Raw genomic sequence first — 11,571 nt, 5'->3', positions numbered from 1 at the left:
GAGGCACATAGGGTCTATTTGTTCGAGCAGGGTTTGAGACCCGATCTATTCAGGTTCGTCAGGGCGCAGAGGTCGAGGACTTTGGATGCTTCCATTGAGCAGGCTTTATGAGAGGAGAGAGGAGAGGTGTCGCTGCGAGAGAGGACTCTGGGGCCGGGGCAGAGTCAGGACAGGAAGCGCCCAGCTCCAGACGACGGAGGCCAGTAAGTAGCAGGCGTCCGCCGAGGCCTCCACGATCACGTTCACAGGGTCGTGGGTTCTCGGGGCGTCAGCGATCCAGGGACTCTCGTCAGAGGGGACAGCCTGAGAGGACGCCGCAGTGTGTGATCTGCGGAGGACCACACTGGCCCAGACAGTGTGAGCAGAGGGAGGGCCGGTGCTACGGATGTGGTCAGCCGGGACACATGAGGGCAGCTTGTCCTCGAGCAGCATCTCCAGCACCATCATCAGCTTCAGCTCCACCAGCACCTCAGCAGACTTACAGAGCAGCACCGAGTTACCGCCAGGAGGATAGGTCGTCCGTGCCGCGACAGGGTGAGCGGCGACAGCAGGCTCCGAGTGGCAGAGTCTATGCAGCTCAGGTGGAGGACTCTACAGTAGCCATTCGAGTGGTGGCAGGTATCACTCTGATTTTCGGCATTCGTACTCGTACTCTTTTTGATACTGGAGCCTCGCATTCTTTTGTTAGCCGAGCATTTGTATTGTTGCATGGTCTAGAGTTAGGGTCCTTGTCACAGGCACGAGAGGTGCAGATCCCCGACCATGTCTTGCAGGTTACAGAGTGTTGTTGGTCGTGTCCGGTGCAGTTAGATTCTTGGATCATGCCCGCAGACCTGTTAGTGTTAGGGCAGCTGCAGGACTTCGACGTAGTGCTCAGTATGGATTGGCTGGCGCGGTACTATGCTACTATCGACTGTGGAGCGAGGATTGTGACGTTCCGCGGAGGAGTTCACCTTCGGAGGCTGCAGGAGCACGTTGTTTGCCACCTGGATATCTTCGACGAGGGCTCGACAGCTGATGAGTAGAAGATGTGTTGCTTTTCTAGCGACTGTGACAGAGGTGCCTACGGCGACGCCGGGACTCGAGGATATCCCCATAGTCCGCGAATTTCCGGACGTGTTTCCCCCGAAGTTGACGACGATGCCGCCGGAGAGGGAGATCGAGTTTGTGATTGATGTAGTTCCTGGAACTGCACCAATCTCAAAGGCATCTTACAGGATGGCACCGGCAGAGCTGAGAGAGCTAAAGGCGCAGCTTCAGGATCTGATGGATAGAGGGTTTGTGAGACCCAGTGTGTCGCCTTGGGGAGCGCCGGTGTTATTTGTAAAGAAGAAGGATGGTTCGCTCAGGTTATGTGTTGATTACCGGGAGCTGAATAAAGTGACCATCAAGAACAAGTATCCTCTGCCGCGCATTGATGATCTATTTGATCAGTTGCAAGGATCTTGTGTCTTTTCGAAGATTGATCTCCAGTCAGATTACCACCAGCTGAGGGTGAGGGCCGAGGATGTTCCCAAGACGGCTCTCCGGACTCGGTACGGGCATTATGAGTTCACGGTGATGCCTTTTGGATTGACGAATGCCCCTGCCGCATTTATGGATTTGATGAACAGAGTGTTCAAGCCGTTCTTGGATAGGTTTGTGGTAGTCTTCATCGACGATATCCTGATTTACTCCCGGAGTGATGCTGAGCATGAGGAGCACTTGAGGATTGTGCTACAGCTTCTGCGCGAGAAGAAGTTGTATGCCAAGTTAAAGAAGTGCGAGTTCTGGCTACGGGAGGTTGCTTTCTTGGGCCACGTGATTTCAGCTGAGGGCGTAGCAGTGGACCCGAAGAAGATTGAGGCGATTCGAGATTGGCCTAGACCGACGACGGTGACTGAGGTACGGAGCTTCCTGGGACTGGCAGGATATTACCGTCGGTTTGTGGAAGGCTTTGCGAAACTTTCCACACCCCTCACACGCTTGACGCGAAAGGGGATTCGTTTTGTTTGGAGCGATGACTGTCAGAGGAGCTTTGACGAGTTGAGACTGAGGTTGACATCAGCTCCTATCCTTGCCCTTCCGGTGATGGGGGATGGATTTGTGATCTACAGTGATGCATCGCACAGTGGACTTGGTTGCGTGCTGATGCAGCATGGTAGGGTGATTGCTTATGCTTCACGGCAGTTAAAGGATTATGAGAAGAATTACCCTACGCATGACTTGGAGCTTGCCGCGGTGGTTTTTGCTTTGAAGCTCTGGCGGCATTACTTGTACGGCGAGCACTGCGAGGTTTTCACCGATCATCAAAGTCTCAAGTATCTGTTCACACAGAGGGAGCTGAATCTGAGGCAGCGCCGGTGGTTGGAGTTACTGAAGGACTATGACATTAGTATTCAGTATCATCCCGGCAGGGCGAATGTGGTGGCAGATGCGTTGAGCAGGAAGTCAGTGCAGAGCCTGAGTTTGAGGATCACTGAGCAGAGACCCCTACTCGAGGAGCTACAGCGGCTGGGACTCGAGATAGTACCCCCTAGGTCTACGGCGAGGCTGACATCTCTTTTGTTACAGCCCACTCTGTTGGATAGGATCCGAGAGAAACAGAGTGGAGATCCATACTTGTTGAGGGTTAGAGAGCAGCTAGACAGGGGGCAGGGTGAGAGTTTTACGTTGGACAGTTCGGGAGTACTACGGTACAGGGACCGACTGTGTGTGCCTGTGGATCCTGAGATCCGAGCGGATATTCTGAGAGAGGCTCATTGTTCCCCTTATACGGTTCACCCTGAGGGAACCAAGATGTATAAGGATCTTAAGGTACGGTTTTGGTGGCCTGGAATGAAGCGGGACATTGGCAAATTTGTAGTTCAGTGTTTGACTTGCCAACAGGTGAAGGCCGAGCATTAGATGCCTGCTGGTAAGCTTCAGAGTCTGCCAATGCCCGAGTGGAAGTGGGAGCACATCACGATGGACTTCGTCGTTGGATTGCCTAGAGCGCAGGGTGGCTATGATGCGATTTGGGTGATAGTGGACAGACTGACCAAGTCTGCTCACTTCCTACCGGTTCAGACTACCTGGTCCAGGGAGAGACTTGCGCAGCTATACTTGGATGAGATCGTTAGGCTGCACGGCGTGCCAGTGTCGATTGTATCAGACAGAGACCCGAGGTTTGTATCCCAGTTTTGGAGGAGTTTGCAGACAGCCTTGGGTACACAGCTGCATTTTAGCACGGCGTTCCACCCACAGACAGATGGTCAGTCAGAGCGGACCATTCAGACTCTAGAGGACATGCTGAGGGCATGTGTCCTGGACTTTGGAGGAGGGTGGTATCGACATTTGAGACTGGTTGAGTTTGCGTACAACAACAGCTATCAAGCGAGCATCCAGATGGCTCCGTTTGAGGCGTTGTATGGACGCAGATGTCGATCCCCCCTGTTTTGGAGTGATGTGGGTGAGCGGAGGACACTTGGACCAGAGATTCTACTTGAGGCTGAGGAAAAGGTGAGAGTCGTTCGACGACACCTTTTGACAGCACAGAGCCGACAGAGGAGCTACGCCGATACCAGGAGACGAGACTTGGAGTTTCAGGTTGGAGATCATGTTTTTCTCAAAGTCTCGCCGTCCAGAGGGATACGCCGATTTGGAGTACGTGGGAAGCTTAGTCCACGTTTTGTTGGCCCTTTCGAGGTATTGGAGCGTATCGGACCGGTGGCTTACAGGATAGCTCTACCCCCGCGACTTGCTGGCATCCATGATGTTTTCCACGTCTCAGCATTGAGGAGATACGTTTTTGATCCCTCTCATGTGATTGACTTCACTCCACTTGAGATTGGCGAGGATCTGAGATACGAGGAGCGACCGTTGCGGATTCTTGCTCGGGAGACGAAAGAATTGCGCAGTCGGGTCATCCCGTATGTGAAAGTGCAGTGGAATAATCATGATGAGCGGGAGGCGACTTGGGAGTCTGAGACGGTGATGAGGGAGGCCTATCCCTTTTTGTTTGATGCCTGAGCAAAGGTATGTTTGAGTTTCGAGGACGAAACTCTTTGTAGTGGGGGAGGATGTAGTATCCTTGTTTTATTTATTATGTAATTAATTAGTTTCTTTGAGTGGGTTGCATACTAATTATGGTGGCTTGGAGCCACGTGTACCCATGCATGCTTATCAACATGCATGTGCTTAGCAACTTGCACGTACACCCCCTCCCATTGCATGCATATCTGTTTAATTAAGGAGGGTGTGCATGCACTTCACTAATTAAGTCTCTCGTTTCTCTCTCTTTCTCGTGCGACTGAAGCAGGGGACAAGCTTGAGGAGTGCCGCGGAGAGATTTCGCCGTCGACGTCGCGCCGCGGAACCGATCGAGCACGTACTTGACGTCGGGGCAGCGCGAGGAAGCTGTGCGAGCGCGAGTCGTTGCTGTTATCGTCGACGCACCGGAGTTGGACAGCGGGTGTGGTGAGCTATTCTCCAATTCCTCCGAGGTTTCAGCTGATTCTGCTACTTCTACTCGAAATGCTGTTTTGCTGAAATTCACCGTCGACCGTGGGTATTTCAGCTTGTACGCGACGTAGGAATGTCGGATCGCGACGAGACTTGGTTCGTTGGATTCGGGACTTCGAGAGAAATCCATGAAGCCCTTATTTTCCAGATTTGGTGAAGGTTAGCTTGGTCAAATCCTTGTTGTACTCCACTGCTGCGAAAACTGGACTGAAACGGTGAATTGTTTGGTGTAGAGCTTGGAGTTAGCGCGATTCTTGGGTTCGAAGGGCTACGATCGACCCAGCAGGTGGCGCCACAGCTGTGAGAGTGTACCGCTGCCAGGGGATAGCTTTCGAGGTGGGTTTACATCGGTTTATTCCTAAGTACCGTAATCGTCGACATGTATGATTTTTCAGTTTCGGTAATCATATTGTAGCTTGATATTCGTGATGCTATCCTGGATAAAATCAGTATTGAGAACATGACTAGTAAATCTTAAATGTACATGTTGGACTGGGATTTGACTTAGGAGAAAACACGATTGGAATCGGCATATGTTGAACTATCTGATTTAGCCTTAGGGGCCGTTGTATTATTTTATACTGTTGCAGTATTATCATAGTAATTATCCCGGGTAGTTTAGAATGTAATTACACTCGGGCTGGGATGCTAAGTGGATTTTTTTTTACTGTAGCGTTCAGGCCGTTTCAGACTGTTGGGTGCCGTCGGGGTTGACGATGGACCCGGTTCGCCGTTTTGGCGTCAGATTGTGCCGTGGGCATGTTTACTAGTTGGTTGTTAGACCTGTTTGAGTCGGTTACTGGACTTCAGCTTTTGAGAGCCTGTTTGAGCTCGACAGAGATACGCTGCATACTCGGTTGGGTAGCATCCACGAGTGCCACTCCGAAGACGGGCTTAGTGCTTTTGCGTTGGTGTCGCTCATGCCGGTTGGACTTGCTCTCCACGAACCAGTTAGCGTGGAGGTAGCTGGATAGTCGCAACTGGGCAGGGACGGGTGCGTTCACAGTCCCAGGGACGGGTATGTTTACAGTCCCGATTGGATTGGGTCAGTGTTGACATTTCCTACAGTTGGTTAGCTAGAGCACGATAGTGTAGTAATTAGTAGCTGTAGATTTTATTCCAGCATTCACTTCTACCTTTGCTCCCTTCTATAGACTTAGTAGGTGGACTGATGTTGTTTGGGCAGCACCCACTGAGGACTACTTGTTTTTACAGTAGTTCTCACGCCCAGTTGTTACTCCTGTTTTGCAGAGCCACAGGTTTCGGCTGCTGCGCCTTCCGCAGACCAGGATCGAGGCAAGGGCGTCGCGAGTTAGAGCCCTACCCAACCGACAGAGCTAGAGGCATCCCTGCTGCAGGTAAATGTTTTGTTTCGAATTGTATACATAGCTTACTTAATTCGCCAGTGCGAGTAACTCTGTATTTTGGACTTGGACTATGTATATGAAACTCAGTTATTTTACTTCTGTTTATTGAGCAGCTCTATACTACTGTTTGTAGTATTGTATATCTACAGGTACTTTGACGCTTCGTATACAGGGGAAACTCCTTTGTATACGGCGGATTTGTCGGCGTGCCCGGGGAAACGAGACATCCGGGGCGTGACACCAAAAGAAAAAAAAAAAAAAGATCTAATGCATAATTGCTCTAGATGATTAAGAAACTTCTCATGCTCGACTCCAACTTTTCTAGTTTTACTCAATTCTCAATCTACTTTTCCACTTCGACTTAGGAAAAGGAAGAATAATTTTTTTTCTCCTGCTTCTATTTCTAGAATATGCATCAAACTTAGGAGCTGGATAATGTAAATCTAGCAACAAACCCTAACTTAGGACCTCCATAATGCAAATCTAGCAACAAACCATATCACAGTAAAGAGAGGGTTTTGGTGTGTACAATAATCATAGTATTTTAATTCCACAATGACCGTAGCTTTTTACTATTCCTAGAATCCAGCATTATAAGGCCAACTGTCAACAATAGAGTCTCAAATTCCAGTGCTTGCATACATCAATAAGAAGTTAAAGTTAGTAAACAAACAAATACAATAGAGATTCTTACTCTTACCAAAACTTCAGGAACCCATGCCTCCGAAAATGCAAGGCTATAAATTTACTCCCCAAGAAAGTCTGAACAAACCGTTGTGCCGTGAGCATAATAAGCCGGCTCGGTTGAATCACGGTGTTGCATTTATGAGAGAGCGGCCCACCCGGCTGCATCACCCATTCTTCCTCCACATCTGCATAGAACAAATCCCCAACAGCAAGAACCTCCACATCGGACGAGAATTTTGACCTAATATCATCTGCAACCCTCTTCTCCTGCTCCTTCAACTTCACATCCTCAGACCAAGCCGCCTCAATCTTTCCCAGTGAGATCCCCAAGCTCTTCAACCTCTTAATATGCTCCTCATCTAAGAAGCAAGGCGGAGAGGCCATGTAACATATGAACTCATCTACATGCACCTTCTTCTTACTCATTTTCCGAAACTCCTCAAATGAGACAACAATGTTTCGGCCAAAGCACCGGTTTATGTGATCGATATCCAAAACTCGTTCATATTGGTAATCAACTACGTGGCTCGGCAATATCAGAACTCGATCAAGAAGTGCCGCGAAGAACATGTGCTTCTCTAAGCAGATCAAGTGGTTGGACATCTGGCCGGACAGGCAGATCGCAAGTAAGTATCTGTTTTTCTTCGGTTTCCACTCGATTGTCCTTCTTTCTGCCGGTTTATCTACCTTTTGGCACACATTGAACTCCAAAACAGAGGGATCAAAACCTACATTGTTGTTTAGAGGATCCAATCTCGTGTTTTCGAACCGATGAGAAGAAAGGAGAGCCTCTTGGATCTCTCTGTTGAGCTTGATTTGTTTGAGCATTGCCAACCGGAATTTCTCGAGTGGGACTGACACTGAGCTGTTGTATGGCGTATAAGATGGCGACCGAGCGCTGAGAAGCGTGCGGTTCCAGAGGTTCCGGAGCTCGAATTGCTGGTTTCTGAGGAGGTAGAGAGCACGGAGCTCGGCCTCCCGCATCCGATCGGCGCCGCCGCCGGCAGGAATGCCGCCGACGGGAATGATGGAGACGCGGCGGAAGAGGCGGCCGAGGTCGAGAGAGAAGAAGACTAGGATGAGGACGAGGGGGAGGCAGATGGCGAGGAGGAGGTAGCGCTTGCTGTACCAGAGGCCGCTGCCGCCGGAGGAGGATGAGGAGGAGGATGAGGCGGCGCGGCCGATTCGGGCGGCAAGGTCACTGCCGACTTCGAGGGCGCAGCGGCGGCGAGGAGGCTTCGTCTCGTTCTGGGGGACGAGGGTGCGGCGATCCTCGTCATCGTCGGAGGAAGAGGAAGAAGGGACCCTCTCCATGGAGGCTACGGTTAGGGTTTCGGCGGAGGAATCGGTAGAAACGGAGTGTTGGTTTGTGGTGGCAAAGAAGGAAGCAGGAAGAGGAAGAGGAAGAATAAGAGTGGAGAAAGGGAGAAATGCCACACCGCGGCCCGTTCCGGTGAAACCAGCCGGCAAATTTGAAGTGCGTATATCGAATGTATAGCAATAGGCTTTACAATACCGGTGAAGGTACCCGCGCGATGCGTCCACTTGTATTCGCAGAAAAAAATAATAAATAAAATTAAAAGTTAATAAAAAAAAAAAGGGCCAATTTGCATAAAAAAATTTACTAATTTTAAGTTTTTGCAAAAGTGAGGCCACATTTTTCGATTTTGCATATTCGGACTGCATTTTCAGCAAAGACCAAAATATATTTGTATTTTTTTCTCTTTCCTCTTTTGTTTTCCTCTCGTTCTTTTTTCTCTTCTCAGAGAGCAGCAAAGGCGGAGGCGGAGGCGGAGGCGGCCCGCTTCGGTTTTGTCCGGCGCATCCTTACCCTCGCCTACGCACTCCCCGCCTTCCTCACCTCCAACCCCGCCGAGACCACGCTGCGNTTTCTGAGGAGGTAGAGAGCACGGAGCTCGGCCTCCCGCATCCGATCGGCGCCGCCGCCGGCAGGAATGCCGCCGACGGGAATGATGGAGACGCGGCGGAAGAGGCGGCCGAGGTCGAGAGAGAAGAAGACTAGGATGAGGACGAGGGGGAGGCAGATGGCGAGGAGGAGGTAGCGCTTGCTGTACCAGAGGCCGCTGCCGCCGGAGGAGGATGAGGAGGAGGATGAGGCGGCGCGGCCGATTCGGGCGGCAAGGTCACTGCCGACTTCGAGGGCGCAGCGGCGGCGAGGAGGCTTCGTCTCGTTCTGGGGGACGAGGGTGCGGCGATCCTCGTCATCGTCGGAGGAAGAGGAAGAAGGGACCCTCTCCATGGAGGCTACGGTTAGGGTTTCGGCGGAGGAATCGGTCGAAACGGAGTGTTGGTTTGTGGTGGCAAAGAAGGAAGCAGGAAGAGGAAGAGGAAGAATAAGAGTGGAGAAAGGGAGAATTGCCACACCGCGGCCCGTTCCGGTGAAACCAGCCGGCAAATTTGCAGTGCGTATATCGAATGCATAGCAATAGGCTTTACAATACCGGTGAAGGAACCCGCGCGACGCGTCCACTTGTATTCGCAGAAAAAAATAATAAATAAAATTAAAAGTTAATAAAAAAAAAAGAAAAAGCCAATTTGCATAAAAAAATTTACTAGTTTTAAGCTTTTGCAAAAGTGGGACCACATTTTTCGATTTTGTAGATTCGGACCGGATTTTCAGCAAACTGACAAAAATACCTTTGTATTTTTTTCTCTTTTCTCTTTTTTCCTCTCGTTCTTTTTTCCTTTCTCTTCTCAGAGAGCGGCAGAGGCGGAGGCGGAGGCGGCCCGCTTCAGTTTTGTCCGGCGCATCCTTACTCTCGCCCGCGCACCCCCCGCCTTTCTCACCTCCGACCCTGCCGAGGCCGCACTGCGACTTTTTTTTTTTCCCTTCTCCGACCTTCCTCAACCGCCTCCGACGATGACGCCTATCTCACCCTCTCTCGCCCTTCTCGCCCTTTCCCTCTTCCTCCTCCTTCGCCTCCTCCGCCGCTTTCGACAAAGATGCCTCTCCGCCGATATCGGCGCCGCGGAGGTCGCTGCGGCGCCGCAGCCTCGGAGCGGGAGATCTTTAGCAGTGTCGTCGCTGACGCTGTGGCCGTTGGCGGAGAGGCGTGACAAAAAAAAATTATAGAAGAAAGAAGAAGAAAAAAATAAAGACAGAAATTATATAAGAAGGAAGAAGGAGATGAAATTGCACTATTAAAATAAGATTATACTGTTTTAAAACAAATTTGCACTGTTTTAATGAAAATTACTATAATATACCGAAACTTCGGTAGGTTACACCGAACTTCAGTCAAATTGATCGAAGTGTGGTGTTGGACTTGGTAGTGAGGTCCGTTAATTGTTCCGAGTGTTTCAGGATACATTAGACAAGTGTTTGGATCTCGGAGAGCAAGCTGGAAAATTTTCAAGCTGTTTCGTGCTGGAAATGCTCTCGGAGTTCGAACTCTGAGTGCAAGGTCCGAACCCCGTACCCGCAGATTGGGTGGGTTGGTCCAAAATATAATTTGGTGAGGGGCCTAGGTGTAATTGTCATGTGAGGTGAGGTTTTAATGCCCTAAACCTCATTCCCTTTCTTGAGAACAAAAGAGAAGAAAAGCTCTTTCTCTCTCTAGAAACTTCTCACACTTTCTTCTCTCTCTTTCTCTCTTCCTCTCTCTAGGGTTTGCTCTAAGAGAAAAGATTGGTGGAAAAGAAGGCGAAAAAGGCTTGCTTAGTGGTGAAGCTAGCTCTTGTGCAAGGAGTTGGAGAAGAAGCTAGAACTCAGGGTTAGTTCTTATGGTTATGAGATAGGGTTTTGGGTTAATTTCTTCTAGTTATGGTATCTAGAAGTTATTATGGTGGATTTACTCATGAATCACTATGTATTAGTGGGTATTTGGCAATAATGGAAACCCTAGGGGCAAATTTAGGGTTTTGATAAATATGAGATCTAACTAGGGTTTGATCTCTTGTAGCCCTAATTGGTGAATAAACCGACGCGTTGGGAGACTCGGATCGTGATTCCGATAAGTTTACACCAAAATATTGAGAAAAAATCCCGTTTCGGCTTCATTTGCCGTGGGTTGGGGGAAAGCGGCGACTATAAATTGTGGAACTCGGATTCTAGCACCCTAGCGACCCTACGAGGTGGGTGGTGCTATCCGAAACAGTTGGATTTCTCTTTATATTTAATGTCACCCATTAAGTATGTATGTGTATATATAGAATTCATGCATTGTAGGGTTAAATGAGAACATGTGAATATTTCTTGCATGCTTTTAGCATAAAGATGCATATGAGTTGGTGATGAGATATTGGACAATTGTGAACCCTATAGATGTATGAATTGAGACATGAACTAGTTGAGGTAGAGAACATTGTGACATTGTGACAAGTGAGTGAAACAACACCTTATGGCCTTGAATGCTAGAGATTGAGACACTTTGTGTGTTGTGGTATTAGTGGACATGGCATCCTCATAGTTGTGGATTGGATCATACTCACCTGTAAGTCTGTGCTTGAGGGCTGTCTCTCCCCCTCGAGCGATGAGCTCCTGAGTAGTTATCACTGGGTTGTAGCGAGTATATCCCCAGACGACGGTCCCGTTGGGTCGTAGCCAGTATCTCCCCAATAGTAGGGATTTGAGTTGGTGAGTTTTGGGGCTAAACCTACGGGTTAGCCGAGAGGATTGGGTATCGAGAATGGCAATTGGCATGCATCATGAGCATCATATATTGGTTATTATTCTTGTGCAGTCATAGTAGCTGCATTTGTTTAGAATTGGCTATCTATCTATCTGTCTTTCTACTTATGCCTGGTTAGACCTAGTGGGAAAGTCGGCGGGGTCGGCGGCCGAACCCACTGAGAACTTTCTTATAGTTCTCACCCTACCATTTTTCAGATTCAGGCCCGAGCGAGGCGGTTGAGGATTGCGGCAAGGGCATAACGCCCTAGATAGTAGACACCCGTGCATTAGTTGTACCCTATGTATATTCATCTTTTGGTTATGATGAAAGGTGTAATGAGATGGAAATGTATAAATGATGTAAATGGCATAAGTTTTTGGGAAAGTGAATGTAAATTAATA

General features: G+C 49.3%; 1 protein-coding gene and 1 long non-coding RNA gene across 2 annotated transcripts; one reads left to right on the top strand and one right to left on the bottom strand.

Annotated features, from left to right (window-relative positions):
* The first annotated feature begins 4,038 nt into the window (after positions 1-4,038).
* LOC109706171 lies at positions 4,039-5,011 on the top strand. Its single transcript, XR_002215106.1, has 3 exons — positions 4,039-4,437; positions 4,538-4,641; positions 4,716-5,011. It is a non-coding gene; the product is annotated as an uncharacterized LOC109706171 (long non-coding RNA).
* Positions 5,012-6,373: 1,362 nt separating this feature from the next.
* On the bottom strand, positions 6,374-8,039 carry LOC109706170. The gene has a single exon (XM_020226970.1). The coding sequence runs from the start codon at positions 7,848-7,850 to the stop codon at positions 6,546-6,548; it is 1,305 nt and encodes a 434-aa protein (XP_020082559.1). The 5' UTR covers positions 7,851-8,039; the 3' UTR covers positions 6,374-6,545.
* Positions 8,040-11,571: the final 3,532 nt, after the last annotated feature.

This window comes from Ananas comosus, unplaced genomic scaffold (assembly GCF_001540865.1).
Source record: "Ananas comosus cultivar F153 unplaced genomic scaffold, ASM154086v1, whole genome shotgun sequence".
Classification (NCBI taxonomy): domain Eukaryota; kingdom Viridiplantae; phylum Streptophyta; class Magnoliopsida; order Poales; family Bromeliaceae; genus Ananas; species Ananas comosus.
This window is presented reverse-complemented; position numbering and strand designations above follow the sequence as displayed.

Coding starts and splice junctions, on each gene's coding strand:
- LOC109706170 (XM_020226970.1), bottom strand. CDS start 7,850: ATGGAGAGGGTCCCTTCTTCCTCTTCCTCCGACGATGACGAGGATCGC.